This window comes from Siphateles boraxobius, unplaced genomic scaffold (assembly GCF_051911475.1).
Source record: "Siphateles boraxobius isolate OS27281-9 unplaced genomic scaffold, OSU_SipBor_1 2, whole genome shotgun sequence".
NCBI classification, from domain to species: Eukaryota; Metazoa; Chordata; class Actinopteri; order Cypriniformes; family Leuciscidae; genus Siphateles; species Siphateles boraxobius.
The window spans coordinates 17,526,448-17,548,433 of NW_027508810.1; the positions used below are offsets into that span (position 1 = coordinate 17,526,448).

The 21,986-nt window shown below is 37.7% G+C and overlaps 2 protein-coding genes across 3 annotated transcripts in view; one reads left to right on the forward strand and one right to left on the reverse strand.

Moving 5' to 3' along the window:
* Positions 1-6,224: 6,224 nt before the first annotated feature.
* Positions 6,225-12,447, forward strand: f9a (coagulation factor IXa). Its single transcript, XM_077236232.1, has 8 exons — positions 6,225-6,370; positions 6,501-6,673; positions 6,741-6,765; positions 6,950-7,063; positions 7,150-7,284; positions 7,475-7,770; positions 7,944-8,070; positions 11,630-12,447. The coding sequence occupies exons 1-8, from the start codon at positions 6,316-6,318 to the stop codon at positions 12,208-12,210; spliced, it is 1,506 nt and encodes a 501-aa protein (XP_077092347.1). The 5' UTR covers positions 6,225-6,315; the 3' UTR covers positions 12,211-12,447.
* A 2,363-nt stretch (positions 12,448-14,810) lies between these two features.
* The window catches only part of mcf2a (MCF.2 cell line derived transforming sequence a), a 30,642-nt gene continuing 23,466 nt past the window's right edge, over positions 14,811-21,986 (reverse strand). For both annotated transcript variants that reach the window (XM_077236234.1, XM_077236233.1), the window contains exons 26-30: positions 21,086-21,186; positions 19,671-19,783; positions 19,450-19,562; positions 15,495-15,598; positions 14,811-15,391 (exon numbers count right to left, since the gene is read on the reverse strand). In XM_077236234.1, the coding sequence (XP_077092349.1) occupies positions 15,351-15,391; positions 15,495-15,598; positions 19,450-19,562; positions 19,671-19,783; positions 21,086-21,186 (472 nt within the window). In that variant the 3' untranslated portion in view covers positions 14,811-15,350. The remainder of the gene's footprint in view (positions 15,392-15,494; positions 15,599-19,449; positions 19,563-19,670; positions 19,784-21,085; positions 21,187-21,986) is intronic.

Sequence of the window (21,986 nt, forward strand, 5' to 3'; positions counted from 1 at the left end):
TTCAAAACATTAATGAATACTACAATAGTATATAAACAACACTAAAATGACACTGATAACAACAGGGTTAAATAATTTACTCTTCTTTATTTAATTTATTAAATGTTTATTTTACAGTATCTGATTTTTTTATAATCTTGAGATTACTTCCTCTAAGTGAAGAGAGGGTTAGTTCAGAAGCAGAAATCAAGACTTGTAGCCCAGCGCATGACCCAAAGGAGGGCAGAGTTCTGTAAGTGATTCTTCAATAAAATTATATATAATTTGCATAAATAATAGCTTTGGTTCATTATGCCACTATGATTGAAAACACATCCACACACGCTCCCCTGCAGCAGGGTAAACACACGATGTGGAGTGACTGATGTCTGTATTGCGCTCTCAGAGAGGGCGGAAAAAAGTAAGGACTTAGATGGTGAGTCAATACTAATCCAGAGATTGTGGTGCATGCGTGATGTGAAGGTTATTCTCAGACAGCCTGCTATTCTTAGGCTGTCTGCATTCGTCTGGGATGGTGGAAAGTTTATTTTTCTCTCTTTTTTCCAAAAAAGTATAAAGCAAAGTGAAGTAATTACAACCTTTCTCAGTCTTCACTGTCCTGTTTCCTGTTGGTGTGATGTTCCTCTGTTCTCACTGTTCACTGTGATGTTCACTGCTATATCTGTGGTCTGGCCTGCTGCCTGGCCGTCTCTGGAGAATAATCAATCTCACTAAAGGAAGAAATTCATGTGAAACTCAACCTCAGTTTGCGGTTTAATTAAGTATACTGTATCATCTAAAACAACTTAAATATATAATATACTTACTATACACGTTACAAGTACTAAATGTGCATGGTACTAATTGGACACATACAGTATAATGCTATAAATAAGTACCTTTGTGCCAACCTTATTAAAGGAATAATTAAACAATTAAAACAAAAACAATTATTGTCATCATTTCCTCACCCTCATGTTTTTTCAAATCTGTGCGTTCTTTCTTCCATGGAACACAAAAGATGTTAGGAAGGATATTCACATTGCTCTTTTCCTTACAAATGAAAGCAGGGCATGTCAAGCTCTAAAAATGACAGGGTAAAAAAATACTTCATTAAAGTAGCATAGAAATTATCTGTATATGTATTCATTTACCAGATGTTTTTATCCAAAGCAACTTTAAATGAGGAACATTAAATGTACTTGCCAGCAATAGTCATCAACAGTATATCAGAAAGCGAGATATACAAAGTTCTGTCATGAAACTCTAGATGGAGCTGATAATAGGACCTTAACTCAACCTGCTTGCAATTACATCATTCTCTATAGGGCAAGGCTGAATGGTTCCTGCTGTATCAGTAGCCGATGAGCTTGTGTGCTTAACCTTCAAGCGTGCCTTCAGAAACCCTCCAACTTCCCCAGCTCCACCTGCATAGATACAGGTATACCGTACACCAACAGCATGTCTTACTTGCTCACAGCAGCGTGTCATATAACAGCAGCGTAGCAGATCTCTTCCGCCAAGACCATAGAAACTAGGTTCTATTCAACAATAGAAACTAGGTTTGAAACAACACGAGGGTGAGAGAATAATTAAGAAACTATTCCTTTAATAACGTAGTGTGGATCAAGGGAACATGAAGCATCTAAAAACGTTGCAGTCTTGTACCTGTTATCATTTCCCGATACAGTTAGCACTGCAAATTTCGCTGCCCGTTATCTCTCTCTCTTTATCCCTTCTAACGGGACTTTATGATACACCCAGTCAGGTGCTTTTCGAGGCCAAAAATAAGTTTGTACAAATGGCTTGGGGACTCTAATGAGCTACGCTGACCTTATGCAGAGTTCACAAGTCCTGGGACCTCTGCGATCTGCTTACCTCCCCAGAGAGAGGATGCTCTCCATAATCGATTGCACTGAACAGGCGTCACATTTTTATTATCTTCTGCGGTGGGCTGATCCTTCGCAGTAGCCTCTAATCTAATTGGAGACGGCACCAATTCCCAGCAGTACAGGGCAGGCAGATAGACGCACATCACTGCTGGAATCAATGGCTGTGTTATAAACCAGCTGCAGCTCCCACATGCTCCACATAACCACACCAACCTGCCCTGCTTTAATCTACATTACAGTCTCAGTATTTACATTGGGCAGACGCTTTTATCCAAAGTCATTTAAGGCCTGTTCGACCTGGATTAGTATTACCTGGTGACCTCTAGTCATGTGTGATAATTGCGGAGGTTGTCTGTGATCTTAATCCCGTGTGAATCGGCCATGTCTGTAATAAAGTAAAAATTCCTACCTGGTAAAAAAATGACCTACCATATTTCGCCGAACACCGGGTGATCTCTGTGAATCGGCATCTCTGTGATTTGGCCGGGTCGTATATATAATTATTTTAAGGTTTTTGTTTCCTGTGCGCCTTTTTATCCATCTTTCGCGCAGAATGTAGGTTGCGTTGGAGTGTTTTCATAGTAATTTGGGTGCTGGGTCATATCGCTATACCTACATCACAACTATACAATTTGCAGAAAGATAAGGCTGAAAATATTCAGAAGAGTAAAAACAAAAAGAATGATTAGATTGAGATGGATTACATACAGCAGCATGCGGTAAGGAACACTATTCTGTATATGCAATAGCCTATTGACATCATATCCGGAAGATAAGTCAGTAAATTCGAGTAAAATCGCAGGTTTCGCTAATCGCGTGCGAATGCGCCACACGAAATTCAGATGTGGGGGTGGGGATTTCGAAATCACACAAGGTCCCCTGATTATACTAATCCCGTGCAAATAGGGATTTACATTGCATTTCAAGGTACACATTTTACATTCTTATCAGTTCTTGCTTTCCCTGGGAATCAAACCCATAACCTCGGCATTGCAAGCGCCAATGCTCTACTGTTTGAGCTACAGGAAAGCAGTCTCAGCACCTGCTTGGTATCAAGAGTAAGATTTACTCTGTCTTATTCTGTAAAACTAAGCGTATCCCATCATGCATCACGCTCAGGAACTGATGTGCCCAAAAATTGTGTGATTTAGAGTAAAACTTTACAGTATTAGATAAGCTATTACATGAAAGCTTTAGCATAAAGTTCTGCCAGGAAGACTTAATTACTACGTCACTTATTACCTTCACATCTATCCAATCGCGTCCTTATACTCTCTGTATAAACAATTGATACTTAAACACATTTGAGTTCGCAGATGCTGAGGCGACAACTACCTCCCTCCTCCCCACCACCACCAGGATGGTCCTGTCCATATCTCCCGGGGGTTCGGCTGCGCCCCTGCCTTCGTCTTCAGGCAGGAAATGCAGATCCGCTACCCTCATATTATGAACTACGGACAGGGCCTATGTCAAAGAACTTTATGCTGCTGGGCTGTCAATAAATGAATGCTTTGTTACATCATTATATCTCCCGAGTCTTTCTTGTAGAAATATAATTTGTTAGCAAAACATAAAGTGTTGCATATTTTATTGGTACAGAGATGCTAATGTGTTTTTGTAAAATGTTTACAACTGTTTTTTATCACTTAATTAGAAGCATCACAATTAAATTGTGTTTACTGTTAATGTCTACTGAACAGATCTTTAGAAGTTTAAATGAAAATAAAAATATGTAAATAGCCTAAAGCTTAACTTGCATTTACACAACACTATGGCTGCATCCGAAATCGCATACTTCTATAGTAGACATAGTAGGCGAAAAACAGTATGTGACAAAAGAATGTCTGAATTCCCAGTAGCTACTCATAAAAGAGTAGGCAAAAAGTACCCGTATGACATAATACACCCGGGAATACTCTGAAGTGTATATACGATGGACATTTTACTATCCCATGAGGCCAGGGGAGATGATTTATGAATGGCAGTGAAGCAACGCAATTGACACTGGTAGGTCACACATGATAATGACAACATGACAGATGTATGTCCAGATTACAATCATACTACAATCATACATATTTTTTAGAACATACTGTTTTAGCAGTTGCGAAGTAATTACTTATTTCAAAAAAATTAGGCCGCTACCTAGCAGTATGCTATTTCGGATGCAGCCAGCAAGTGTGTCCCAGTGTGTAATGAAAATTTCTTCACACCTTGACGTTTGCAACCTTAGCCGAAAAAAGCATAACGCTAGCCAACGCTGTGGTACAGGGAAGATAAGAGGCGTTTTTTTTTCATGGATGTCAATGGAGAGGCTTCACTATGCTGAATAAACTGTTTTGTGAGGAAATAGCTTATCATTCAATGAATCGACAGTCCTTCCGCTAATCTTAAACATGTTTACTCTAAAATATCCGTTTTATATTGATCTATTTTTATGCGTATTAGAGTTTACATGGAAAAAAAAATGCTGTTCTTCAAGGGCAATTGTGCGACAGGTATGATTCTGTTTACGGAATTTCATTCACACTTTAGACAATGATACTAAACATACCATCTATGATAACTTTGATACTCCAATGATATTTAACCGTCGCTAAGTAGTTTCAAACCTATTAGTAGGATAACTATGCAATTTCTGATGCAGTGTGTAAAGTTTGAAAAGGCCCAAACTGTCTGGGAGAAAAAAGTTAGCAGAAGAGAATATAGCGGACTTTCCATCGCTATTGATCAGAACATATGGTGCGTTCCAGTCATTTAGAAAAGTCAAGATCGTATTTACGAGTTCAACGCCCATGAGCGGCACTATAAAGTCGTAAATAGTGGGAAGCTCGGGATTTTCTTTAAGCCCCGAAGTGTGAGACATGGCGAAATACCTCAATATTTATAGGTATTTAGCAGTGACATTGTCAGCCACAAATTATAATAGCATTGTACAGAAAGTTTACAGTGGCTTCATAAATTAATAAAAACGAGCGAGTTCACGCCTCCGCAGACATGAACATACATGAACACCATCATGTGCACCTAGATGGACATCGGGGATGGCGCGATGATAGGCCATCATTCATTCTTCATACCGGTTATACTCCAAGGGTCGGCTGCAGTGGGGCCTATCCCATTCCCAGCATCTCGGGCCGAAGGCGGGAAAACACCCAGGACCAATCGCAATCAAGTGTTCTTAGCTCGGCGTTCAGAGTTCAGCTTCATTGACTGGTGTTGGTTTTAAAAATGGCTGTGAATTCAAGGCTAACTGGAGGGAAAGCTTTTCCTTGCATTAAGTGCTTTAATGAAAAAAGGTTTTGAGTGATGTAGTCGTGCTGGTCAGCTGTAATAACAGTCTGTTGATTGCTCCTTGAGAGGCTGCGAGCCAAAGCCCATCACAGCAATGAAAAATCTCAGTTACAGATTGATTGGCACTCATACAGTGGGATGGATGACCAGTGTTAATTACATAGAAATGAATAATTCAGCCTCGTAATGGATGGATGAAAACGAAGAGCCCACAGTCGATAAGAAAGCTCCATCTGAGAAGATAACAAATCCCCATGGGGAGAGAAGACATCAAGACAAGAGCACTCACAGTGAACTGAAGCGTAGACTAATCTCCGTCATGATTAAGCCCCTCCCACAGTCCCAATGCAGAGGCCATGTGTGTGTGGAGAAAATATAATAGGCCTACACGATACACGATGTTGCGTACTTAATTGCATTATAGTGTCATCTCTTTTATCTATTAGTGAAATAGGAAACCAGTAATTGTAAACGCTTAACTGTTTCAAGAAGTAAAAACTATCTAACAGTCACGTTATTGATCTAGTCATTGGAGCAGCAGCGCCATCAGGTGGAGACTTGATTTTGAAACTTTTTATGCCAAGGACTCCCGAACATGATGATGTCCGGGAAGATAGGGAATCTTCAGGCTAAAACCCACGTATAAAAATCCATCTATATTTTGTGGGAAAATATTAAATGTAATATTACAAATACTAAAAAGTAAAACGCATTTTATTAAATTTAAATATTTGCATTGGCATTATACAAAAAATCGGAGATTTACTTATTACACTAGTCTTCATAAAGCAAAATCAAATAGTAAAAACGTAACGAAAATAGTAGTGAATGTAAAAAAACAAATAATAATTATTTGAAACATTTAATTATTATCTAACATTAAATTTGACTGGACCACCAGTTTAAAAGTCAAGTACCCTGAATTAGAAAACATAATGATAGTCAAATGGAATTCATTTTGATGTTCAAATATTATTTACTTTAATTGTGATTGTGAAATGTAGTAGCCTATTTTGTTCTACTTTTATTTCTGTCACTCAAACAGCATGTCCTGTGCCAGTGTGGTTGACAGGTGTAGACTTTGGAGCGTAGGATCAGGTTATTTGTCAGCTCACTGTGGAATAATAAGGGACTGAATTTGGTTTGGCACATGGCTTCATTCATTCTTGCTCTTTTCCCATATATTTTGCATCAGGCCTTCGCAGGTAAGACCTACACAACTATTTACCTCATAAATCAGACTTCTGAAAGACTTGGCATTTGCTTTCTGACTCTCTGAGGTTTAATAATCGAATTCACACGTAAGCTTTCAGTAGTTCTCAAACTCTGTAACAGCACCAGGTTCAGTGTTCCTAGATGGGCAGAAAGCTGACAGCATTTTGTGGAGACGCAGACGAGCAAACACACTGTTTGAGGAGTTTCTGAAGGGGAATGTGGAGAGGGAGTGCATGGAGGAGAAGTGTGTTCTGGAGGAGGCCAGAGAAGCCTTTGAAAATGATGAAAAGACGGTGAGTAGACAAGTTGTGGTTCGTCATTTGTCACTGCATTGTGTAACACGGCAAATGTGTTTTTCAGATGGAGTTTTGGGCGAGTTATGTTGGTAAGTCTGTTAAATCATTAACTTTATTATTTACTTACTCTAAACGGTGAGGCAATGGAGACGTGTGTTGATTTCTGCTGCACCTAAAGACAAACAAATTATTGTAGGCTATAATATTTGAACTGGATATGATTAATACCGTATGAACAAAGACCAGTTGTTGACAAATGATCCTGTTTGTTAGATGGGGACCAGTGTATATCATCACCCTGTCAGAACCGAGGCACATGTGAGGACCAGATGGGCACATACACCTGTAACTGTCTGCCAGGCTTTGTCGGAAAAAACTGTGAAATAGGTTAGACAGGATCTCGCTTTCCTCAAACGCACAGTTTAAGTGCACCGTGTTCACGACTTTAAAAGATGTTTCGTTCTGTTTATCAGTGACTGCCAAAAAGTGTGATGTTGATAATGGTGGCTGTGAGCATTTCTGTGTTCTGCTGGAGTCTCGTGGGACAGAGTGTCAGTGTGCATCCGGATACAAACTCACAGAAGACGGATTCAAGTGTGAGCCTATAGGTGAATCACATTTACTCTTTTGTCCTGATTGCTCCAAAAACATCTCAAAGAGCTACTTTCATTCTTAAAGCTTTTCATATACAGTATTATATGAAGTGGCATTTAGAAAGACACTGCGAGCACAATTTCAGGGCTTGCAAAACATTTCAGAAAAAAAAAAACATGTTTGTGTTTTTGTATGTGTTACCAGTGAAGTTCCCATGTGGCAGAGCTAGTAAAACAGCCATGAAAACTTTTGCAAGTGGCCTCACCTCTGTTACGAACACATCTGTACAGTCTTCCAATGGGACAATCAAATCCACATCCAACATACTCAAACCGGACAATCAGACCATCCCTACAGATTCTAAACAGAAAGTCTCGCCATCTCGTGTTAAACTGCCTAAGTGGATTTTTGCTGAGTATTTGACGTCGCCAACAGAAAGTGCTCCAAAAAGCCGTATTGTTGGTGGCAATGCGGCCTTACCTGGAGAAATCCCTTGGCAGGTAAAGACTGTAAAGTTTAGGTGTTTTAACAGTCAAGAAATGAAATCTAGAAGTATAAAAAAAAGAATCTAGGAGTAAATTATGGAGTTACTTGTGTTGTGTATCTACAACAACCCAATCTGTTTATGCACCAAAAATGATGTAATTTATCCCAGTTGACGGCTGATTTGTAGGTGGCGCTGGTGTCGCGCTCGACGCAGCAGGTGTTCTGTGGCGGCTCCATCCTGAACCCGTTATGGGTCATCACTGCAGCACACTGTCTGCTAGGGAGCCAGAATGGATCCTTCTTCATCAGAGTTGGTAAGACCCTACAACAGAACAACAGCAGAATTTTACAGCCAATAAAACGGATTAAAATAAATTGATATATGGTGCCGAGTAGGGGGAGACCGGGGACGGTTGTAACACTTTTTTCTTCAGCACCTAAAACTACCTCTTTTTTTTAGCTACAGATTTGAAACTTTTAGGCAAAGTACACATATTTGTTTACTACAAATGGCAACAATTTAAATTTCTTCAAATATATCACAGACTTTGTGAGATGATCATGAATGGGTGATTCTGCAACTAAGGGCACTTTTGACTATCCCAATTTTAAAAAAATCAACCTCCATGAATTTAAATTTTAACCATCACAGTCTGTAATTCATATAAAAATTTACACAAAATAGAATGCAGTCGTTAAGATTTTAATCTGGAACATGTTTATTTTTTATGTTTTTCGGGTCATCTTCTTAAAAAGTGTCCTTACAGCAACGTTACAATAACGTTAATTTTTTACATTTTTCTTTAGTAATTTCTATAAAAAAATTATATATTTAAATAGCTTTTTCAAATTTGATGCAATTTTGTAAATACTGATATAAAAAAATTATATACAAAATAGGGAATTTCATGTTTTTTCTATGCCACGTAAAAAATGTACAGTAACCTTAGATGTCAATTGTTTCCATACACACAAAAGATAACATATTTAACTTTTTATGACAGATGTTGCAATTTCAATGTGTTAATCATCTCAGCTTAAGTGTAAAAATACTTTTTTGCAAATGAAAATGTGAAAAAATTTAAAATAGAGCAGTGCTGCGGTAATGACATCTTGTGTCGGTAAGGACACGATGTTAAAATCTAGGGTTAAAAAATGGCATGTTTATATATATATACTAATATATATACTAATATATACTTCAGTACTAATAATATACAGAATATTTGTAATTTAATATACAGTAAACCTTGAATTTGTCTCTACCGCAACACAAGGTCTTTACCGCAACACCTACATTTGCTGCGGTAAAGACATGTTGCGGAAATGACAGTTTTCCTAATATTTCAGCTAATTGGCAGCTAGCAAGGCCTACCACATTAGTTTTAACTCTTAGCATCTTAATATACATGAATTTAACAGTAATATACACATTTATTTTTAAAATGTAGTTAAAAATACACATTATTAAGCTGAATGGTAAGGACGCACAATAGATACTAGAGCAGAAAAGATGATGTTTACCTTATTCTTTTGGTATCTTGTGAGTGAGGTAGTGCGGTGGCCCAGTCTGTCAGCAATGTGCTCAAGTGATAATTTCTGTTTCAATAGAAACTAGACTTGTTTGTGTTCGATAAAATTTCATAACAAAAGCTTTTTTTCATTGTTGCGGTAAGGACTCAAAAGTGTGGGACAGGCACATTTAGTTAAAAATTTAAAATTAAAATTAAAAAAAGTTAAAATTATCAATTAATAATACAAAGAATTTTAAGATACTGTAAATGAATCTGTATATTAAACAATTCCATTTGAAATAATGTCAAATTGTAATTAAATTAGCTTATTTTATGTATCTCAACATTGAGACCACAGGTGTGGGACATTAACAAAAATGGTGTTTTGAGCTATAAATGCTTCATAATATTATATTTAATCACATTAATCAGTAATTATATTTTTTGTCAATGTGTGTAATGGCACTGTGAATATATTTATGAAACATCAAATGACAAATTTTAACATAAATCAAAAATTTCACTGCTGGGACTTAAAAGTGCCCGTAGTTGCAGAATCACCCATACAAGGTGGTCCTTTGTTACAACCTACCCCACTACTGGGGTAGGTTGTAACACATACTGGGGTAAGTTGTAACAGACAAAATGCACAATAAATAAGGGTAGCCTACTCCAAGTCATATGCCCCAACAACATTTTTATTTTAAATGAATGGCTGCAACAATAAAATATGTGTGAATATGGAGAGTGTATGTGCATATTTTGTGTGTTTGTGCATGCACATGTGTGCGTTTGTGTGTGCATGTCTGTATGTGCACATTCATAAATGTGTGTGTGTGTGTGTGTGTGTGTACATGTCTGTATGGGCACATTCGTGTGTGTGTGTGTGTGTATGTGCACATTCGTGTGTGTGTGTGAAAGCAAATTACATAAACACGAACAAATGATATGCATTCTTTATCAGTCACAATGGTGACAAGAACAAACAAATGAAATACATTTTACGTCACAAACGGTGACAAGAACAAACTTCCTCTGCTGCTCTTTTTAAAAGACTGGCATCGACTCCACGATCTGTCTTTCTCACCGAGTTCTAGGCATTCTGTATAATTATTAAAATCACAAAAAATTTCATAGTTGAAAGTATGGGGATGGTTGTAAAAACAAAATATTATCTTATGTTCTTTTACTTTGATATCTCAGAATTTGATTTTCTGCTGTAGCTTCATGAAAGAATGCAACACAGACTTGAAAACCTCCGTGTGCGATCGTAAAGGAAGCCTGAGGAAACTGAAACGGTCACATGGCTCCTATCTTATCCCTGATTGGTGGAATTGATAGTGTTACAACTAGCCCCGTGTTTCAACCGTCCCCGGTCTCCCCACTAGGCTTAATATTTAAATATATAACATTATAAAAAGTATACAGTACACACCAACAAGTAATTAAAATACAATACAAACTCATTGTTTGGCTGTACACTTCAAAATTACTTTCTTAATAAAGTATCTAAATCCTTACAACACAATAAAATTACATAAAAACACAAAATCATTTGAAGATAATAAAGACTTTAGAAAATATATATTGAGTTGTTTCATTTACGTTTTTGTCATATTGCCAATAGGGCAATAAAAATAGAATAATAAGATATAGAAATATACAAAAATATATTTACAAATATACACTACCATTCAAAAAAGTCAAAATGATTTAAAAAGAAAAAAAGAAATAATACTTTTGAGAGGCAGAAATTGACAGTGGTCGTTTATAATGTTACAAATGATTTCCATTCCAAATAAATTCTGTTCATTTTAACTTTTTATTCATCAAAGAATCATGAAGAAAAAAAATGTATCAGCATATTAGAATGATTTCTGAAGGATCATGACACACTTAAAAGTGGGCTGAACATTCCATCACTAGAATAAAATACATTTTCAAATATATTAAAATAGAAAAAAATAGGTAACACTATTTTATGTAGTAACTATAGTAATAACTATAAATTTTGCACAATTACACATGCAACTGACCCTTAACCCTATAGTAAGTACATGTAGTAAATCAGTACTTGGTACTTAAATGTATAATTACACTGTAACAAGGACACATTAAAATAAGAGTGTAACCAAAAATGATGTGAACTTATTTTAAATTGTAATAATATTCCACAATATTACTGTTTTACTGTATTTTTGATCAAATAAATGCAGCCTTGGTAAGAAAAAGAGACTTAATTCCAAAAACATTATCTTATGCAGCTTTGCTTATCAGGTAAATTTAATATTTTGCAAATCTTTAGATATTCTAACTGAAATTTTACTGATGAAAGATGTTTCATCACCATGTTTCACAGGGGAGCATGACCTCACCAAGACTGAAGACACAGAACAGAATCTGGATGTCACCCGTTTAATCTCTCATCCCCGTTATGACTCCAAGTTAAGCCTCTACAATCATGACATTGCCTTGTTGCGGCTGCGCACCCCCGTCCGGTTTACTCCAACGGTACGTCCCATCTGCCTGGGACCTATGCTCTTCTCCAAGTCACTGCTGCAGTCTGGATCTCTGGCCACTGTCAGCGGCTGGGGACGTCTGCGCTTCCAAGGACGAAGTGCAGGGACTTTACAGAAGGTGGAATTGCCTTATGTGGACAGAACAGCATGTAAGGAAAGCAGCAGTGACCCAATCACATACTTCATGTTCTGTGCGGGATACTCCGATTCTCCTAAAGACGCCTGTCAGGGGGACAGCGGAGGACCTCATGCCATGCGGTATCACAACACCTGGTTCCTCACTGGCATTGTCAGTTGGGGAGAAGAATGTGCTAAGAAAGGGAAGTATGGTGTGTACACACAGGTTGGGAACTATTATCGTTGGATACAACATGTGATGGGTGCTAGCAAGGGAGTACTGCCTACAAATGTGGACCAATGATCTTGAGTTCTCTTCAAGTCTCAGACATAGAGAAAGCAACATTCAAACCTTGAGAGAAAAGGATTCTCAAAGGATTGAGAATTAAGTTGATGTTTGCCTAATCAAGTCAAATAAAATGTTTTGATTGTTCCTAATCCATTGATCCCATTATAATGGATTGTAATCATGCTCCGCCCCTTAAGACCTGGCTGGCCAATGAGAGATTCCATCATTAAAGCCTGTGCAGTATTTTATCAATTATGCATGACTTAGTGTCTTCACTGTCCTGTAAGGACATTTAATAATCGATAATTATACTCGGTAGCACAGTTTTCTCCTGTGGTCTAATGAAAGCAAGCATGTTATTAAGGAAAGTACTGTCTTGCTCCATTAGAAGCTCTCATTCAGACAGCAAAGGAAACAAAATGTAGCCCCTCAAGCTTTGAACTACCACTGCATTAAGAGGGAAAACTGGAGGAAGGTGAACGGGAGGGATAACTGAAAATGTCTGATACTAGAAACCTACTTAAGATTTCAACAACGTTCTTAAAAAGACTCGTGCCCTAGTTCTGAAAATCACTGGATCTTACCCATAAACACTGGAGGCATCAGATCACTCACATCTCAACATGCAGTGAAAGATCCTTTCATCATTTGAGGCCAGTCTCTGGGAGATAACAACACAGTTAGTGTTTATGGTGTATATGCGTCTTTGACTCTAACCCTAAGAAGTCTAAAAATCTAGTAGTTGTAAATTAAACTATTATTATTATTATTATTATTATTATTATTATTATTATTATTATATGCATTACCGTTCTAAAGTTTGGGTTTAGTAAGATTTTTATTTACTTTTCAGCATGGACACAATAAACTGATTAAAAGTGACGGTAAATACATTTATAATGTTACAAATTATATCGATTTAAAATTAATGCATTTAACAACTTCATATCCATCAAATAATCCTGGATATTTTTTTTTATCGTGATTTCCACAAAAAATATGCAGCACAACTGTTTTCAACATTGAAAATAAGAAATGTTTCTTGAGCACCAAATCCGCACATTAGGATGATTTATGAAGGATCATGTGACACTGAAGACGTGGGAAACGATGGAAAACAGTCATTTTAAATTGTAATATTTCACAGTTCTAGTTTTATTTTTTTACTTTAGTTTTATTTTACATGCTGCCTGGGTGAGCATAAGAGACTTTCAAAAATATAAAAAAATCTTACCGAACCCAAATAATTTGATAAAATTTTTTTTTATTTATTCATTTTCAATAGGCTGTACAAATTTACAGTAAATATATCATGGTTAAAAATACAATACAACAGTCAATACAGGTACATTCCTTTAAAAATAACATTCCTTTAATAATTGAGGCCAGCACCCCCCCCCCCCCCCCCCCCCCCCAAAAAAAACAAACAAACAACATAAAAAAAATTCGGGATATACCGTAGGGTCCAAAAGTCTGGGACCACAAGTGAAAATGCATGTTTTGCATTATTTCTACGTTAAGACACATTTTTCATTATAATTCATATTTTGAGTGAAAAGTTGAACAGAAAATTTTACATGAACATAAAGGAAACCTGATGATCACGTTTAAATAAATAAAAATTTCAAAGTGGTCTCAGACATTTGGACGTGAAAAAAGCCTGTAAATATGCAAAACTGACAGAACATATGGCTAAAGGCCCGTTCACAGCAAGGACGATAGCAATAACGATAAAGATACAGTTACAAAATCCGTTCTAAATATAAAAAGAATAGGAGAGTCCACACCATAAGATTACAACACAGAGGAACGACATCGTTGGAATCGCTTTCAGAATATATATATATATATATATATATATATATATATATTTTTTTTTATACAGCTGATTAACACTAGAAACAATGACAGCCAATCAGAATCAATCCTGCTTTAAAGAATATTTAAAGCTGCAGACAAGAAATTGCAGGGCACGCTTGAAAACAGAACGACATCGTCCGCTGGTGTGTACGCTTACGCTACTATAGTTATCGTTATTGATGTGAACAGGACTTAATACAGCACAGGCATATATCCTTTATGTGGCTTGATGCTGGAAGGGAACAACTTGATAGCGAAATTAATAACATAAGAGATATGTACTTCACAGCGTCTCCTGCTGCGACACACAGCTCATTTCCACTTCAAACGCTGAATATCAAAGTCAGCCCTCCAACTGTGGGCCTGAGTTTATGTAGTAAATTCATATAAGGCTTCAATTAATATTTAATTAAGCATTCGAAACAGTGGGTATATTTAATGTTTGCTGTATGATCTCACTTAAGAAACCTCCACTAACACTGATTTTGCAGCAGCACGTGGCGCTATGATTGTGACAAGAAACACACATGAGCTCTGCTCGCCCCCTCATGACTCATATGTGTAGCTATAAAGTCAACATTACATGAAGGCCCCCAGGTCTTCAAGCAGGCGGAGTAGATTCTGTGCCTGACAAGAGAATTTTACTTAATAAGAGAGGTACGAATTGATGGCATGCAAAATTCAACTGGTCTAAAGCTGTAGATAGACACAAAAGACCACACATTTGTGTGGCCTGAATAAAGTGCTTTGAAATATTTTTTTGAGGTAACTAGTGCACTACATTAAATAAAAGTGGGGATACGGGCATTATGGCACTGCATGATTTGGCATTAAAGCTCTCAGGTAGAGCTCTGTTTGTTCAAACAGGATAAATACAACAATAGTAACAGTACACGATAAATAACAGCACATACGCACAGTTTAAAAATCCAGGTCCGTTACGAGTACAATGTTTTCAAGGTTGAAGACAGCCACAAAGCCAGATAAGAAGAGGTTTTGATGGGCCTTAATTCGTTAAAAAAACTGTCAAGTCTACTGGGACAAACCCAAAGTCATAATGTTCTGGGCTTCATGTAGTCAGGAGGACTGAAGTGCTTAGCCAGAGGACAGATCTTTAAAAGCGCTCTCTGGGTTTTCTGAAATGGTGCAGATCTCTTGTAAGGTGTAAAAATCCCCATTATGTATTTTGCATTTTAGCAACATATTCTTGCTGGTCAAGTCTGAATCCGTGTAGTCACGTCCAATATGAGTGTAAATGTTAATGTGAAGGTCCAATATAGCACAAGATGATTTCTTCATGGTGAGCTGAGCTTCCGCGCTTTACGATTCCCTGGATCTGCAGAGAAGATAGGGCAGCATGGATCATATGCAACAAGGAAGCTTTCGTCTCTTCAGGGAACTACACTAAACGGGCAGCAGATGTCCAAATAGACTCTCACCTCCAAGCCGGTTGGAGTGATTCTTGATGCAGTCTCCCAGAATGCCCTGCAGGTTGGCAGTAGGGATACGGCCTTCTTGTCTGCGACTCAGATTCTTCACCAGCCTGTGACAGTTCACATGTTTGAATGTAAGGAAGTAGAATTAAAATAAATTGAAATTAATATAACTGCAGTTTTTTTCACTAGTCAAGCAAATAGTGCCTTTGAAAGGAATCTAATTCTTTAATTTTGCAATAAACCCTTTGCCCAACCCTTGTTAAAATGGTTCTTTTTGATAATAGGACTACATTTCTCACAATGCTTCACATTTAACGGGCACCTATTATGCAAAATTCCCTTTTAAATGGTGTTTGAACATAAATGTGTGTTGGCAGTGTGTGTGCACAACCACCCTATAATGATAAAAATCCACCCAGTGCTTTTTTTTAATCCCCATAAATCATAAGCAGTGCCTCAGAACTAGCCATTTTCAGATTCTGGGCAATGTGACGTACTTTTGGACAAGCCCCTCCCACGACTGTTGACACACTGCCGTATAACCGTAGACCCGCCCTGAGTGAGCAAAATTGTTTCGAGGCCAGAGCAGCTGTCGACAAGAATGTCTTCTAAGCGACAGAGGTATTTTGTTGTTGAATGTAAGAATGAACATAGCAGTCGTCATTAACTCCCAACATCAGACCCGCATGAAGACGCAGTGGATTACTTTTGTTTTTGAAGGGAATATGCCCCCCAATCTACCCAAATGCGTTTATGTTTGCACAAATCATCTTACAGCAGACTGCTTTGTGAACGACGGTCCGTAACAAAGCAGGCTTTGCTAAAAATTTACTCGAGGATGGATCTGTACCAACTGTTGTGTTCGTGATTAGTGATCGACCGATGTATCGGTTTACCGATATTTTTCCCGATATTTAAGCATTTTCCCATAATCGGGTATCGGTTTTCTAATATCGGATTCGCCGATAAACGTCGCCATGTTGTGGCCGTTTTGAGAATTCCGCCATTGCAGCCCGCGTCTGAGGAGATCAGTCAACAACAACTCTGTGCACACGTAAAGTATATGTTCTACTTGCTTTGCTTTAATTATTCAACTTTATTTAACATAACAGGCATGCAGAAATGAGGGTTGAGACATAAATGCCTGATATAGTTTATGAAGCTTGGTTCTCAAAAATTGAGACGAACTCATGGAGTCACGTAGCGTAATCCGTCATGTCCTGCCCCAATAAAGACGTAACTTTACATGAATTAAATAAAACAGACATGAATGAGTGCATGTTGAAAATAAAAGCGTTGAATTTAATTCTTTATCTGTTTTTTTTGCTCACCATTAGTCTCGAAAAAAAGTTCGTTCATATTGCTGAGCACTCACTGGGTTGATGATCATGCTCAAGCACGGCCACTGAATGAAACTTTTGAGAAGATTATCTTGTTTAAACACCCTAGATTATATTATCATTTACTACATAGCAATTATTTCGCTAATACACATCTAAATATACCGCTTTGTGGAAATTAATTATTTATTATCTGCACGCGCGATCGCGGTTGAGTAGCCTATATATAGTTCTGTGAAAATGCGTATAAACAGCACTTTGTCAGGAAGCATTTCATTATCTAGACCTACAAAAATATTATTAATAATTTATAATGACAATGTTATATTCCAGCTAATATCATTCAGTGAATTAATATTACCCAGTGAATTATTCCTCACTCTTAGTTTAAACCTATTAAACGGCACATAAACCTTCTAAAACTGTTCAAAATGAATTACATTTCTGCAAAGGTGATATGACTCCCCTGTCAATTATTTTCTCCATATGAAAACATTAGACTTTTAACATTTATTTTGCCTATTGTTAACATTGTTGCTGCTGATGCTTATAAATTATATGTATAATTTAGATAAAAACATTTATATTATTACATTATATAATTTATATTGTAATTTGATTTATTTACCATTTATGAAAACAAACGAAGCAGCTTATATAGGAGGGATATTATATATTATTTAGGAGGGAGTTATTATATTATATATTATTATATTATATTTTATATATATATATATATATATATATATTTTATATTATATAGAAGGGAGTGATTGTTATAAATAAAATGGTTTGTTCAGTTCATTTGTGTTGTAATAATTGTGTCAAAAACAGAAGTATAACAGTAATTAAATATCGGCTCTGCATATCGGTTATCGGGGACATAAACATGCAAATAATCGGTATCGGTATCGGTTATAAAAAATCAATATCGGTCGATCACTATTCGTGATCCAGCTTACAGTCTCTGGAGCGGTACTGGGTCACGGCTGTAATGAAAGGGAGAGCGCGCAGTTTATTACAGTTCATCAGAGTCGTTTTACGCATATAAAGTTTACGAGTTTATTAAGCACCCACTGAAAAGGTCTGTACTTGCTGTGTATGTAATTTGAATGCATGGGAGAGAGAGTTTATGGATAAGACTTTAATGCACACTTTTTGTACTGGTTTACTCAGCTTTTTCTGTGATTTTCTGGACTAAAACAAATGCTTCATCTTTTGTGTGAAGTACAATAAACTCATCAGTACATTTTGGCCATCACACGGACGGGGTCCGCTACAACAGGCTTGTACTAATAGTGGATAAAAGCAAGATGACAATTAAGTTATAACCGTAATTAATCAAATCTAAACCTGTTCTATCTCCATGCAGCAAATATTCACTGGATCTGTAGGCATTAATGTCCGACTCCGGTTCGAACTGAACACTGCTAGTACAGTTTCTGTTCTGACATTTTCATTCCGTGAGATGAGATTGTCCTGAGGCTACGTTTACACGTGGCCGGCCATTTTCATAAACGGACATTTCACCCTCTCCGTTTTCAAAAATAACATTGTGCACACCTGTCAGTTTTCAGAAAGTGTTCATTTACACAAACCCGTGTATATATAGCGTCAAGAGCATGCCAAACCTGTAGGTGGCAGTGTAACGAGAAGCCCACGTTAGCCAATCAGAATCCCCAAAATAGCAACAACAGCAACGAATCACTTCCTCTTTCTCTTTTGAACAAAGAGGTTGCACTTTTGATGCAGGTGCAAGTTGTGTCGCATACTGTGACGTCGGCTGCCTAAAACTCAGTTTTTCTCAGTTTACATGCAAACGTTTTCCAAAATCTCCACTCTGGCCGGAGTTTTTAGAAAGAATCGTTTTCAGAGGCGAATTCTCCGTTTGCGTGTAAACGAAGGGCACAAGCGAAGGAAAACCTCTCCGTTTTTCAAAATAACCATGTACGTGTAAACGGGGCCTGACACTGAAGTGTGAGCTCTTGAAGCTCTGCCCTCTTTTTGAAAGAGGGGCCAGAGGCACCAGCTCATTTGCATTAAAATGGGATGGACACAAAAATGGCACATTTTTTGCTCACCCCCAAAAGTGGCAATTTTAACATGCTGTAGAAAATTATTTGTGGTGTATTTTCAGCTAAAACTTCACATACACACTCTGGGGACATCAGAGACTTATTTTACATCTTGTAAAAAAGGGGCATAATAGGTGTTTTATGTTTAGGGGTTTAACTTTTTTTTTTTTTTACACATTTAAAGAATCAAATTCATGATTCTGTTGAGTTTAAATGGATAGTTCACCTTAAAATAAAAATTCTGTCAATAATTACTCACCCTCATGTTGTTTAAACCTGTATGACTTTCCTTCTTCTGTGGAACATAAAATATGATGCTTTATGAATGTTGGGAACCAAACAGTGACTATTGATTTTCATTGTATGGACAAACAGACTTTGAGGCATTTCTCAAAGTATCTTTTCTTTTGTTTTCAACAATGAAAGTCGTACAGGTTTGGAATGACCTGAGGATGACAGAAGATTCATTTTTTGATGAACTATTCCTTTAAGTGGCATTTTACAATTAGCAATATCCCTTTATGTTCCCCACACATCACTCACCACTGGCCATCATTTTCCTCATGCTGTAGTTGTATGATATCACCACACTTAATGATCAAGTTATCCAGCCCGGTTTTCCTCCAGTCGACAAAGGCCCTATATCTACCTGGAACCTAAAACAAAAGTGAAGGCTATATATATATATATAAAAATAAATAAAAAACATGTGTCACCCAACACGAGTTACCACATCTGAAATAAGTGAGTGTGGGATGTCTCACCAGATGGGCGGCGTCCTCTTCCTCAGTGTCAGACGGGTTAGAGAGGCTGTTTGCTCCACTCCAGTCCTCCAGACCTTCACAGATATCTACAGAATAAGGTGCACCCGGCCAGCCTACACAAACACACCACATGCATGTTTCAGTGTCAACCCTTGCATTCTGATTCATGAAACACATTCAAAATTCAATGTCTGATTAACTCAACTGATGCTGACGGCCTGTGCCAGCTTAGAGATCATGTATGTGGGTGGAGAAATCACATGCTCCTTCATGTATTTTTGTGTGTGGTTTTGAGCTTAGGCTTGAAGTTTGTGGTGATGGGCATAAAGGTTTTACACTGAGTGTGATGTCTAGGATCAGGTTAAACAGTAAAAAATTACACTTTAATTATGCTGCTTTGAAAGTGTTTATTATAAGTATAAATTTTTATAAGCGTATCTAAGTATGTTTTTTTTAAGTGTTTATAAGTATATGTTGGTAAGTACTTACAATTAAGTTTGTACAATAAGACAAAACTTGCACTGTGTTGACCTAAAACATTCATGTCTGCATTGTATACTTAAACAGCACACTTAAAGGGTTAGTTCACCCAAAAATGAAAATTATCCCATAATTAACCCTCAAGCCATCATAGGTGTATATGACTTTCTTATTTCAGCCAAACACATTCGGAGTTATATAAAAAAAAATCCTTGCTCTTCCAAGCTTTATAATGGGAGTGAATGGTACCTTAGATTTTGAAGCCCAAACAAATGCATCCATCTATCATGGATCATCATCATCTTTCATTACTTTTTAAATTATAATCACTGGCTTCCGGTAACGGCCTTACATGAGTCTAGTTCCAGCAGAAGAGTGACCGCTGACCCGATGCATTGCATATTGGGGAACGCGGAAGCACAGAGGATGGAGCAAAACAAAACACCGGTCACAAATGAGAAGTCTGAAACGAGAATTTTTAAAGAGAAATGTCGAAGAGCTCTATTTGTTTGAACTGTGAGAGCTGTCTACTCTCACCTTGCCTTACCTACACCTACGTCATACGCCCGAACTCGACTCTCTCGTGAACGCGCGGACGGCCGTTATCCGTAAGCTAGTGATTACAGTTTATAAAGTTATAATTATGGATATTATTCTTACAAAAACTAATCACTTCACTTCAGAAGGCCTTTATTAATCCCCAGGAGCCGTATGGGTTACTTTTATGATGGATGGATGCACTTTTTTGGGCTTCAAACTCTAAAGGTACCATTCATTTCCATTATAAAGCTTGGAAGAGCAAGATTGTGTTTGACTGAAAGAAGAAAATCATATACACCTAGGGATGGCTTGAGGGTGAATAAATTATGGGATAATTGTCATTTTTGGGTGAACTAACCATGTGTACAGTATGTGTTTAAGTGTAAAATACTCACTGCGTCTGTTGCGCTGGTGCTGGCTAGAGCAGCTGAACGGGTCTGGACTGCCGTGGCCAGACTCAGTCCCCTCTGAGCTGACTGACGCTCTTTGCTGTTTGCTGTGGGACAAAAGCAGAGCATGAAGTAAATAAACAATTATTCACACATACACCATCTCTTATACATGAAACAGGAGCCAAACCAGCCATAAGCTCAGCAGAAACCATATAAGAAGCTGGCAGATATGGACAGATGGCAGTAATTTTATGAGTCTTTCATAACAGACGTGCTGATAAGGAAATGGAGAGAAAATAAAGAGATACGCTCTTGATTTATTGGGATACGACTCAACAGGCAGAGCTTGTTAGCATATCTTTAAAAAGTCCTGTCTTCAAAGCGTTGTTCAACAGCCAAAACAATGGAGTCAAACTAAACTCTTCTGGTGTTCTCTTTTGTTTGCATGTCATGCAAAACAGATGCAGAGATGAGCTGGCAAAGCATCTGTCTGTTATAATGATGAGCAGGGCACTGCTGGTGAGGTCGGAGGGGTTTGGTATGTATGGAAGGAAGGGACAGCGATGGTGGTTAAAGCCCTGTATGTGACGGAGCACAGATTCAGCCTGCTTTACCACTGAGCGTCACTGTCGCTGGGAGGGGCGAGTGAGGCGTGGGCTCCGAGCACGAAGGCACACACACACGCCCCCCGACAGGGACACAAGGTCCAGGCGGGGCAGGCAGCCCTTAAGAACGCCACGGGAAGGCCGCACGGCCCTGTGGGAGGACAGGCAACCACACACAGCGGCTTCATCCCCATCATCATCATCACAATTTTTTTTATACACTTTTATTTAGGATTTGTTAAAATAAGACAACCTGAATGTGTATGGGTTCCATATATGCAAATACAAGAAATATGTCA

What these genes read in the sequence shown, in the direction of transcription:
- f9a (XM_077236232.1), top strand. Translation starts at nt 6,316, where the DNA reads ATGGCTTCATTCATTCTTGCTCTTTTCCCATATATTTTGCATCAGGCC. An exon ending in GTTTTGGGCGAGTTATGTTG is followed by an intron (nt 6,766 to 6,949) that starts GTAAGTCTGTTA and finishes CCTGTTTGTTAG; the next exon opens with ATGGGGACCAGTGTATATCA. An exon ending in CGGAAAAAACTGTGAAATAG is followed by an intron (nt 7,064 to 7,149) that starts GTTAGACAGGAT and finishes TCTGTTTATCAG; the next exon opens with TGACTGCCAAAAAGTGTGAT.